The 10,854-nt window shown below is 30.1% G+C and overlaps 7 protein-coding genes across 7 annotated transcripts; 2 read left to right on the top strand and 5 right to left on the bottom strand.

Annotated features, from left to right (window-relative positions):
- Nucleotides 1-79: 79 nt before the first annotated feature.
- Nucleotides 80-753, bottom strand: PPL_05195 (uncharacterized protein; the record flags this gene model as incomplete). Its single annotated transcript, XM_020576089.1, has 2 exons — nucleotides 80-585; nucleotides 678-753. 2 exons carry the CDS (start codon nucleotides 751-753, stop codon nucleotides 80-82), a joined length of 582 nt encoding a protein of 193 aa, XP_020434078.1.
- Nucleotides 754-1,260: 507 nt separating this feature from the next.
- PPL_05194 (uncharacterized protein) lies at nucleotides 1,261-1,766 on the bottom strand (the record flags this gene model as incomplete). The annotated part of the gene is made up of 2 exons (XM_020576088.1): nucleotides 1,261-1,691; nucleotides 1,718-1,766. The coding sequence occupies 2 exons, from the start codon at nucleotides 1,764-1,766 to the stop codon at nucleotides 1,261-1,263; spliced, it is 480 nt and encodes a 159-aa protein (XP_020434077.1).
- A 235-nt stretch (nucleotides 1,767-2,001) lies between these two features.
- Nucleotides 2,002-5,532, bottom strand: PPL_05193 (THUMP domain-containing protein; the record flags this gene model as incomplete). Its single annotated transcript, XM_020576087.1, has 7 exons — nucleotides 2,002-2,023; nucleotides 2,680-3,748; nucleotides 3,841-4,129; nucleotides 4,288-4,662; nucleotides 4,756-4,867; nucleotides 4,955-5,250; nucleotides 5,338-5,532. The coding sequence occupies 7 exons, from the start codon at nucleotides 5,530-5,532 to the stop codon at nucleotides 2,002-2,004; spliced, it is 2,358 nt and encodes a 785-aa protein (XP_020434076.1).
- A 219-nt stretch (nucleotides 5,533-5,751) lies between these two features.
- bcs1lB (mitochondrial chaperone BCS1) lies at nucleotides 5,752-7,227 on the top strand (the record flags this gene model as incomplete). Its single annotated transcript, XM_020576086.1, has 2 exons — nucleotides 5,752-6,039; nucleotides 6,121-7,227. 2 exons carry the CDS (start codon nucleotides 5,752-5,754, stop codon nucleotides 7,225-7,227), a joined length of 1,395 nt encoding a protein of 464 aa, XP_020434075.1.
- A 102-nt stretch (nucleotides 7,228-7,329) lies between these two features.
- Nucleotides 7,330-8,185, bottom strand: PPL_05191 (uncharacterized protein; the record flags this gene model as incomplete). The annotated part of the gene is made up of 2 exons (XM_020576085.1): nucleotides 7,330-7,785; nucleotides 7,862-8,185. 2 exons carry the CDS (start codon nucleotides 8,183-8,185, stop codon nucleotides 7,330-7,332), a joined length of 780 nt encoding a protein of 259 aa, XP_020434074.1.
- A 338-nt stretch (nucleotides 8,186-8,523) lies between these two features.
- PPL_05190 (uncharacterized protein) lies at nucleotides 8,524-9,414 on the top strand (the record flags this gene model as incomplete). The annotated part of the gene is made up of 4 exons (XM_020576084.1): nucleotides 8,524-8,784; nucleotides 8,857-8,967; nucleotides 9,008-9,307; nucleotides 9,406-9,414. The coding sequence occupies 4 exons, from the start codon at nucleotides 8,524-8,526 to the stop codon at nucleotides 9,412-9,414; spliced, it is 681 nt and encodes a 226-aa protein (XP_020434073.1).
- A 67-nt stretch (nucleotides 9,415-9,481) lies between these two features.
- PPL_05189 (dullard-like phosphatase domain-containing protein) lies at nucleotides 9,482-10,605 on the bottom strand (the record flags this gene model as incomplete). Its single annotated transcript, XM_020576083.1, has 3 exons — nucleotides 9,482-9,730; nucleotides 9,804-10,196; nucleotides 10,480-10,605. The coding sequence occupies 3 exons, from the start codon at nucleotides 10,603-10,605 to the stop codon at nucleotides 9,482-9,484; spliced, it is 768 nt and encodes a 255-aa protein (XP_020434072.1).
- Between the last annotated feature and the right edge of the window lie 249 nt (nucleotides 10,606-10,854).

The raw sequence follows: 10,854 nt of genomic DNA, 5'->3' as shown, positions 1-10,854 counted from the left end.
TTTCATAATAAACAAAATAAATTGAATCAACAAGCTAAAACAGATTTTAATTTTATTTAATTGACGATGGTTAATTGATTTAAGCTGAAACACCATAACGAGTGAAAATTGCGCTTATTAAAGCTGCAATAAAAGAAGTGATTGTTGAAACTATCATACATGCCCAACCTGCATATGGCTCGCAATCTCCTCCAACTCTAAGGTCCTTGAAACATCCCCAGTCACCACAACCAGTGGCAGCCCATGTCAAATAGGAGGCATTCTTTTCACAGTCTTTTTTAAAAGCCTTTGGCCAAGCAATGAGAACCAAAACTGAGAACAAAGCAAAGAGGAAAGAACCAATTGGAAGGAAACGAGCAACCTTGAACAATGAAACTCCAGATTTTACACGATCCATAATATTGATAAAGATGGTAACAGTGGTGAAAATCCAAGAGATACAGGCAAAAGCAAGACAGGTTTGGAGTACCTTTTGGATATTGGATCCTGAAATGGAATAGGTATCTGGACCAATATCATAGTGCGAATATTTAAAATAAGCCCATCCTCTGTTGGTCAACTCGTCATGCAATCTGTACCATGAAGCTATTTTTTTAGAAAAAAAAAAAAATAAAAGATTAAGATTTATTTTAATTGTTTTAAATTTAATAATAAAAAACAAAAATTTCAACACTTACTTCCAAATGTTGCAGTTGTCAATGCCCAAGTGAAAATTAAAAGAACTAAAACTATAATACCCCAGATATTCTTCATTTTGTATGTATTAATTAATATGTATCTGTACAAAAATAAATAAAAGAATGAATAAAAGTTAATCTCGCAAAATTGTTAACGATTTAAATAAAATAAAAAGTTTTTCGATCACATCCCTCATTTAAAAAATGTTGAAACTTTTGTGTTTTCCAAAAAAAAAATTGCTTTTAATGGAAAAAAAAAATCATTACCACATTTTTAAGTGTGTAATTTCAATTTATGCCTCCCCAAAAAATGAAAAAATTTTGCACAGCTTTTGTGAAAGATCTAAAAAACAACTGAGTTTCAAACCTTCACACTTTTTTTTTTAAACGAGATAAATAAAAACTTCCATAGATCAAATGAGTATGAATAATACATTTTTGAATAAATTTAAATTAATTTTCGATAAAAAAACAGAAACAAACAGATTTAAAAAAAAATAAAAAGATCGATCAGTTACAAGATGAATAATCAAACAAATATAATAGTAAATATATTACTTTATTTATTAAATAAATTTATTTATTATTTAGCTAAAGCTACACCGTACCGAATAAAGATAGAACTGAATAATGAAGCAAAAAACGATGTGATGGTAGCTATTATCATCATAACCCAACCTGTTGAAGCTCCACATTGGCCGCTTTCATTAAGGTTCTTAAAGCAACCATAGCCTTCGCATGACCCAATCCAGACGAATCCCTTGATACTACTGTCAGAACAGTCACTAGAGAGAGCTTTCGGAGTTGCTTGCATCACCAAGACTGAGAACAAAGCAAAGAGAAAAGCTACGATTGGAAGGAATCTACCGAATTTTAATTTTGAGAGGCCTGACTTAATACGGTCCACTATATTTATTATAATGGTAATAGTTGTGAAAATCCATGAAATTGCGGCAAAGGCAATACTAGTAGTGAAAACTTGTTTAATGTGAGTTCCGGAAATGGAAACATCAACTGTAAGTAATCGAAATAGATCCAACCATTATCACTTAAATCATCGTAAAATCTATACCATGAGGCTACAAACATGTTTCAATATATTAATTAATTTGATATTCATTAAAATCTCTATATAATCATACTTTTAAAAGAAACAGTAGTAAAAATCCAAGTGATAATTAATAAAACCAAAACTATGATACCCCAAATATTTTTCATTTTATATGTGTTATTATTTCTAGAAAATTATAGAATATAAATTTAATTGATGACAATGTATAGAAAAAAAAAACTGTTCAGGTGACGATGCGTCTCTTTATCCAAATTAATAAAAGTCTAAAATCCACCTATTTTTAAAATTGATCAATATAATAAATTTATCCACAAAAGAGGGATGAAAAAAAAATCCTGGAAAAAGTTTTATCAAAAAAAGGGGGCTGTTGCTAAGAAAATAGATATTATTTTTTTGTAAAAAAACAGTTTGTTTTTTACCAAAAAAGGAAAAGTTGATCAGCACCGTCACACTAAATCTTTAAATAAAAGGTTTTTTAACAACACAAAATTAAATAGGGAGGTTTATACTCTGAACGGGTTAAATTCAAAGTTTTGCAAAGTTGATGGAAATATTTGATAATTAACCAGTAAAATTAATTCAGAATTATTTTTGAATGGCTCAATCAGTAATTTTTTTGAGTGAGTGAGGGATAAGAAATATAGTTTTCTATGTTTATCAAATTATAATAAAAAAAAAAAAAAAAGATATTTTAAAATTCTAAAATTTTTTATTAATTTTAACTCTATTATATTTCTATGTAAAATTTCTCTAAAATTATTATGACCAAAGACTAAAAAATGATTTTCATCTATCTTTCGAAGAAGGTATTGTTGATCAGTTCCATATCCACCAGAGCATCTGATGGTGATGTCAACTATGTTGGGAGGAATACTATCGAAACTGATCTTGTCAAAGAACTCAAGTGAGACAACAATAGAACGGATATACTTTGGCAAAAGTTCAATTGGTGTACTGCTGGCTAAATTGAAATATGAGAGAATAGACCACTTTGGAACAAGTTCGCAATAACCAAAATCAATAGATTCCAATGTTGAGTCACCCTGATACGATATCTGTGAGATTGTCGATGTTTTCGCTGCATATTTGAATTTCAAATGCTTCAGAGATTTGGGAATCGGACATCTTAACGAACTGAATGACTCACTGCTCAACGATAGCGTTTCGATTTGGCTTGGAAGCGCAACAATCAAATCATTGACTGTCTTACAATTAGGTAATGTCAAATTTTTTAGATTCTTTGGTAGTTTAATGGGGATTACTTTAGTTGTTGTTGGATAACTTCCAATGTACAATGTCTCCAGGTTGTCAAGATTGGCAAATGTGTCTGGCTCTACATTTAGCGCTCCAATTTTTAGTGATTTGCATGACCAAGGAATAGAACCAGTCATTATCTTCTCTACATTACACAATTCAATGGATTCGACCCCCTCTGGAATGGATCCAGCAACCAGTGTTGGAGTATTGCCAATGTTCCCAAACAATACCAATATTCTAAGCATGGTGGTGTTCAATTGGTATTTAAGCATATGCTCCACGTAAACAATATTGCAACAAAGATAGGTGAGAGTTGGTGGTAAAAAATCGATTGGCATTGGCCGTGTTGATGATGCGTCAGTAGCAAGTTGTTGATAACTCATTAGGTCGTAACATGTAAACTCCCTGAGATTTGGTGGTAGTCGGGGAAGAAGTTGTAAAGGATAGATTAAATGAGAGATTTTCAAGACAGTAAGTGTCGTTGGGAATTGGAATTCTAGATCCTCTAAGCACAATATTACTGCGCAACCAAGAGTTAGGCTATCGAGATTCGGTGGGAAATACTTGAGTGGATAGGAAATGGTAAGCTCTCGAATGTTTACAAATGTATTGAAAATAGGATCGTTTAATGCATTGTTTAAGTGTAGCTTTGTTACATTGCTCTCATTTAACTGGCCCATCACTTTCATATTAAAGGACCATGAAATGACCTTATCAACTAATCTTGGAATAACATAGTTATCTAAATCAAAAGTATCTAAAAACAACAAACAAATGAATAATAAACTACTTATTAGTATGAAATAATCATATCAATATTACTAATATACTTACCATCAATAATAATATCATTTTTTTGAGGTTTAAAAATTGATTTAATTGACAAGTATAATGTATAATATGATTCTTCTCGGTACTGTTTGATTGCTTGTTTGAATTGATATTCATATGAATTTAAACTAAAGTATTTCAAAGTGTCATTATCTATCTCTTTAAACACAAGATACTTTCCACGATCATCAAACAATCTCTTGCAAGTCAAAGACACACAGATCCTATCTATATCATCTAGATACTTTAATATATTTGACAATAAATAATGTGATATATTTACAATAAACATCTTATAAAAAATATAAATAATTATATAATATATGTTGTAATAAACAAAAATTAGATTAGATCGAAAAATAGAACATTAATCATGAAATTTTAATAAAAATACTTGGTATAATAGATATTTGCAAACAATTTGTTTGTCTACTCTTTATTATTTTCTACTTTTGATTGATCTTCTTTTTCTTCTTCCTCTTGTACTTCATTTTCTTTGGTTTCTGTATTGTCAGCTGTTTCCTTAACAGCTGTCTTTTCGTCTTGTTTATCATCTTTCAAATTTGATGCGATCGTAAGTTTCTTTTTCTTTGGTTGGTTTGATACTGGTAAGCCTGCAATGTTTGCTAGATTATATTTTTTGTATCTCATAAAATCAGAGACAATTGAAATCGCACAGAATTGTTTGATAATCTCAACGATGATAGTGTACTCTGGGTTCTCTAGATCCACCTTGTGAATATCATTAACCATTTCCGCAATAGCCATAATCTCTTTATCTTTTTCTACAACTGTATTGTATCTAGATCTAAATTCAATCTTATACTAAATAGGTTAATGATAAGATATTAGTGTTAATAATACAACATTCATTGCGTGTTTCGATTTGATATCATATATATATAAATATTAACAAACCTTTTTAGATTCTTTTAATGAATTTAACTCCTTGTCGATTAATGTCTTGATATGCTCTTGTAAGTTTGTAAAGATACATGTCTTTTGAATAGGAATAATTCTTGTTATAAATCTAAATATAAAAAAAAAACAATAGTGTTTTAGTAAGTAAAGTTAAGCAAAAATAAAATAGTTTACTTTTAAAGCTATATATATTTACTTGGATTTAGTTGATTTCTCTGTTTCCATATCATTGAATAACTTTACTAATATATCCTTGACATTATATTTAGAGGTTGCTTCTTCATTGAATCCAACGAATGCAATACCTTCACAGCATAACTCTAGCTTTTCAAAAAGTTTAGATTTGCCTTTCTTGTTGTTCTTTCCTTCTTCTCTTGCCATCGCCAATTCCTTCTCAAAGTCATTCATAAAGTTGTTTGTCTTATTTTCATTCTCTGTTGATTTATTATTATTATTATCATTTGTTGATTTCTCTTCTAACTCAACAGTGTACTAAATAAACAAAGACAAGTTGTTTTAACAAGTTAATAAATAACGAAATAAATAATAATAATATGAGTATGATTAATGATTAGTTACTTGATTTAATAAATTAAATAAATCTTTTGTTGCTTGATTCTCACGACCTTGTCCGAATGTATATAAACAACCTTGTTGATTTAACTTGAGTGAAAGTTCATGTTTAGGTTTCTTTGACCAATATTGTGATTTATTCTTACTATCTTTTTTATCTTTCTTTCTTTTATGATTATTATTATTATTTGATTCCGACATCTTTATTATTTAAATAAATAAATTAGTAGTAATAAAAGTGTGTGTTTTAAATGAAAATGATTGATGATCAAATGATTATGAAAACGAAACCAATGAAAATCATGATCAAACATTTTCGTTTTAATTTAAGAAACATTTTTATTTATTTATGTTTTACTACTAGACATAAGATAAATAGATAGTAGATAGATAGATATAGATATAGATATATAGATAAATATGGATCCTAATAATATTGGTAATATATCTAGAGGTAGATCTAATGGTAATGGAGGGTTACCACAATCTATACTTAAATATATACCCGAACCTATTCAACCTATATTTGAAAATCCATTCTTTGCAGCTGGTTTCGGTTTGATTGGTGTAGGCTCTGCAATGGCATTAGTTAGAAAGGGTTTTCAAACTAGTATGGTACAGGCAAGACGTTACTTCTTTGTATCCGTTGAGATTCCATCAAAAGATAAGAGTTATCATTGGTTAATGGAATGGTTAGCAACTAAAAAAGTAATTATATATAGCTAGTTAGTTATTATTTAATTGTTGATATACTAATGTGTATTATGTTGATTAAATATTATTATTTAGACAAGAAATACAAGACATGTTAGTGTTGAAACAACATTTCATCAGAATGAAGGTGGTGATATCTCTTCGAGGATTAGCTTTGTACCTAGTGTAGGTACTCATGTCGTAATGTACAGAGGTAGAATCATAAAAGTAGATAGACATCGTGAGAAGAATGTTGTCGATATGTCGAGTGGCAATCTTTGGGAGTCGATTACGCTGACAACACTCGGATTCAAACGAGATATATTCCAACGTTTGTTGGAGGAAGCACGTGTGATGGCTGCTGGCAAAGAGGAAGGTAGAACCATCATCTATACGTCGGCAGGCACTGAATGGCGTCGCTTCGGTCACCCCAGAAAGCGAAGACCAATCGACTCGGTTATTCTGGATCGCGGTGTTGCAGCTCGTCTCGTTGACGATGTGCGACGATTCCTCTCGAACGCTAACTGGTACACAGAACGCGGTATTCCATACCGTCGTGGATATCTGCTGTACGGACCACCCGGAACTGGAAAGAGTAGTTTCATTACTGCGCTTGCCGGTGAGTTGCAACTCAGCATCTGTATACTCAACCTCGCCGGAAAGAACATCAGTGACAACACTCTCAACCAACTACTGGCATCGGCACCACAGAGATCTATCATATTACTTGAGGATATCGATGCAGCTATACATACTAATCCTAATGGATCTTCCGCTTCTTCAACTACTTCCACTTCTTCAGATTCAAAAGAACAAACCAAACAACAACAACAAATATCAAATCAATATCAATATCAACCTAGTCAGTTGACTTGGAGTGGATTACTCAATGCACTGGATGGTGTTGCTGCTAGTGAAGGTAGAATTCTCTTTATGACAACGAATCATCTAGAGAAATTGGATCGTGTATTGATTCGTCCGGGTAGAGTAGACACTATAGAACAAATAGGAATGGCTACCGGTTATCAAGTTGAAAAAATGTTCTTGAAATTCTTCCCAACCGAAATGACAATGGCCAATGAATTCCGTATGAAAGTTCCGTCAGACTCTGTCAGTCCTGCAGCGCTTCAAGGCTATTTCATGCAATACTCGCACGATCCAAAAGAAGCATTAAATAACTATCAACAATTAATAAAACAATAAATAACAATATTTTATATTATAATAATATTAATGATTATAATTGTTATTGTTTATGTTTTTTTTTTTTGAAAATAGTATTAATATTTATTTAGTATTATATTTCTACACTGATTTGGGATTGGTCTTTTTAATGGTTTTAGTGGTAGTTGTGGTGGAGGTGGTTGGTACTGGTGCTGCTTTGTTAGATTCAGTGGTGGTGGCTGTTGTTGTCTTTCTTTTGTTTGCTCTCTTGGCAGCTGCAGGTTGTTGTGGTTTGGCTGTGGTTGTTGTTGTTGTATTTAAAGTTTCTGTAACTTGTTGAACTTCTACTACTTTCTCTTTAATTTGTGATTGTCTCTTTGGTTTTCTTTTATTTGGTGTTGTTTGTTGTTGTTGTTGTTTTGGTTTTTGTTTTTCTTCAACTGGCTTAACTTGTTTCTCTACTTTCTTCTCTTCTACTTTCTCCTCTACATTTGGCATTAAAGGATGACCATATAAAACAATGAATCTCTTACAACCATTTTCCAATTGCTTTGCTGTTTTCTGCATATAATTAATTTTATGATCCATTTTCATTTTCTACAGAACATAATATAGATATTGATATTGACATTAGTAAAGGATGAAATCTATAGACTATAATAGTTATAGTTACCTCATAATCATCATTATATTTAAGTATTAAATCTCTGTAATAATGTTGATCCGAAAAAGTTTGACCTCTCTCTACTCTTGGTGCTTCTGGTTCAACTTTTAGATCGATTGGCTTCTCAACCATATTTAGCTTCTCCAATGCCTGTTGTCTTCTCTCTGAATCTCTAGTTGTATTTTGAAACTTCAAACCCATGAGAGCATAGTTCTCAAGAGTGGTCTTCTTTGGATCCCATCTCTCTTGTACCTCTTTATTACCATAATAGACATCCTGTACTTTTTTATGATTCTGTTTCTTATGTTTATTATTATTCTTCTTGAAAGGCATTTTCTAACTATTTAAATGTTTATAATTATAAAAATAAATAATCAATCAATTAATAAATAGTTTTTAAAAAAAAAAAAAAAAAACGAGTCGTCTCCAAAAAAATGATTTAAAAAAAAATATTAATATTAATTTATTTGGAATTTTTTTAATTTAGACGATTTGAGTGTTTGATCAGCTAGTAGCATTAGTGTTTGTTTAAACAAATAATATATATAATTATGATAGTTGAAGTTGATATTGAAAAGATAATATGCTCTTGGAGTAAATCTAATGAGGATATTGATAAAATAAGAGGATGTTTATCTATAATTGTCGACCAGAACAACAATAAAGATGATATGGTTAAAAATGAAAATATTGAAATAATACATCCACCAAACCTCCAAGAAAGTTGTACATTAACAATCATATTTGCATCGAAGATCATCATTAGCTCTGTAGAGATACACTCGAATAGTAGATTGATTGAAATGTATTATGGTGAAATGGACGATTACTTGGCAACAATGAAATCTATAAAATCAGATGACGAAAGAAATCTTTTAGTATCATCACAGAGATTTAAAAATAACAATTCAATTTCACAATTGAAAATAAAGGTAATCAAAATATTCTATAATAGTTAATGAATAAATCAATTAATATTAGAATGTTTAATCTTTTTTTTTTAGTTTTGTTCATTGTTACAAAAAGATTGTTGTGTTTTAAATAAAATTTCAATTCATTGCACCAAGGTCTCAAAGGAACAACATGATCAAGATCAAGAACAATTAGCTCAAAAAGTATGAATATACAACAACAATCACTCATATTAATTAATAGAATACTAATAGAATTTACAATAAACAGCAATCTTTAGACTCCATGATGGCCATTATGTCACTTTTATCCAAAAACAATTCACTAACATCTCAGCCATCAACAATACCTCAATTTCCTATTGGACAACCTCTACAAATACCTTTGATGAAGCCATCACCAACACCAAAAACAAATGAATCAGAACAAATTAACAATACAACAGAGATTAAATTACAAACAAATTTAAAAAATGATGAACAACCAAAACCGATTACAAAGGATGATTTAATATCAATAATGAGTCAAATGGAATCAAGGATTGTAAGTACCATATCATTATATCATTTGGAATTCAATTTATTAACATTGTTTTTTTATTATTCTATATAGAATGACAAATTTAATATTATTTTGAATAGATTAGATAAATTAGAGGAAAGACTAGATAAAAAAGAAGAATAAATTGTGTATATATTTAAACGAAATAATTTTATTTTATTGGCTAAATCTTAATGAAAGAATTGATCTAACGTCATTTACATATCTCAGTACTTCTAAAAATGGAAGCAAAGTTAACAAAGATTGATCAGATGGATTATCTCCCATCCAATTATCGATTGGCAAAGCATTCTCAATGTTATTTGAATAGGCAATGGGTGAGTTGTCTACTATGATAGTTGTTGCCAAATCTTGTTGAATTAACGATAAATCCTTTACATAGTTTCCTTCTTTTTCAAGACAAGACTTTAAATAGATAAATAAAAATTAATAAAAACTAATTTAATAGATTAAATAACTTAAAGTTAATAATAAATACCTCTCTAAAATATCTCTTTTTCATTAATCTATTTGGATCAAGTTTGTTTAAAAGTGGGTCAGCATACTCTTTCATGCTAGCGGTGAAAACAACGACGTTGTACCACTCGGCAACCTTTTCGATAAAGTAGTCTACGTGAGGTCTCTTAATTACGTAAAAGGTGCACTCTACATCCTCAACGACAACGTTGACTGTAAGGTGATGGTGGTTAACTGGTGCCAGTGTAGAATGGACAAGGGTCTCATCAAGGTCTAAAATTAAAGTCTTTTTACATGGTGGCAGTATTAAGTTGTGATTGAAAATGGAAAAGATGTCTGTTGGATTTGTTTGTGATTGTTGGAGTTGTAGTTGTGCTTGGTTTGCTTCATCGGTGCTTATATTGGTTTCGATTGGCTTTTTGGAAAAAATATTATTAAACTTTTTGGATGTATTGAAAATTGAAAAATGATTTGTGTTTTGTGTGGTAGCGACCGTAGTGTTGTCACCATTGGTGGATTGTTTTATATTTTCTTTGTTGTCGTCCTCTGTGGATTCATTTTGTTTATCTTTTTCGTTTGGTATACTATTATTAAAACTTAAAACCTGGATAAAATCAAAAAAATAAAAAAAAGAAATAACAATTAATTTTTAATGTTTTTTTTATCAAATTAATTATAATTATAATTTGTGAACTTACTGATGCTATCACTGAAAACATCCAGCTATAAACAAAACTCATTGATGATGGATCCACTGGTTTCTGTACTGATTTATCTACTTCGGGATCACCTGCTGTGACTGAGAATGGTGGGTACTCTTCCATTTCAATAGTGATTGGTTTGTATAATTTAGGTTTTTTAAGAAAAAAAAACAGGGTATTGTTTAAATGCAGAGGGCAAGTCGTGCAATGTTTATATATAAATCGATATTAAAATAAATAAATGAATAGAATTTAAACTTAATAAATCCTATAAATTAAAGATTAAATAAAAAATAAATTGATTTGTAAATTAAAATAATACTAGAAAGAATTCTAAAAAAAAAAATAACTGAAAATGTAGAAGCGGAAAAT

The sequence above is a fragment of the Heterostelium album genome (genome assembly GCF_000004825.1).
Source record: "Heterostelium album PN500 unplaced genomic scaffold PPL_scaffold5, whole genome shotgun sequence".
Classification (NCBI taxonomy): domain Eukaryota; phylum Evosea; class Eumycetozoa; order Acytosteliales; family Acytosteliaceae; genus Heterostelium; species Heterostelium album.
Note: the sequence above shows the minus strand (reverse complement) of the source record. Positions and strands in the feature narration are given on the sequence as shown.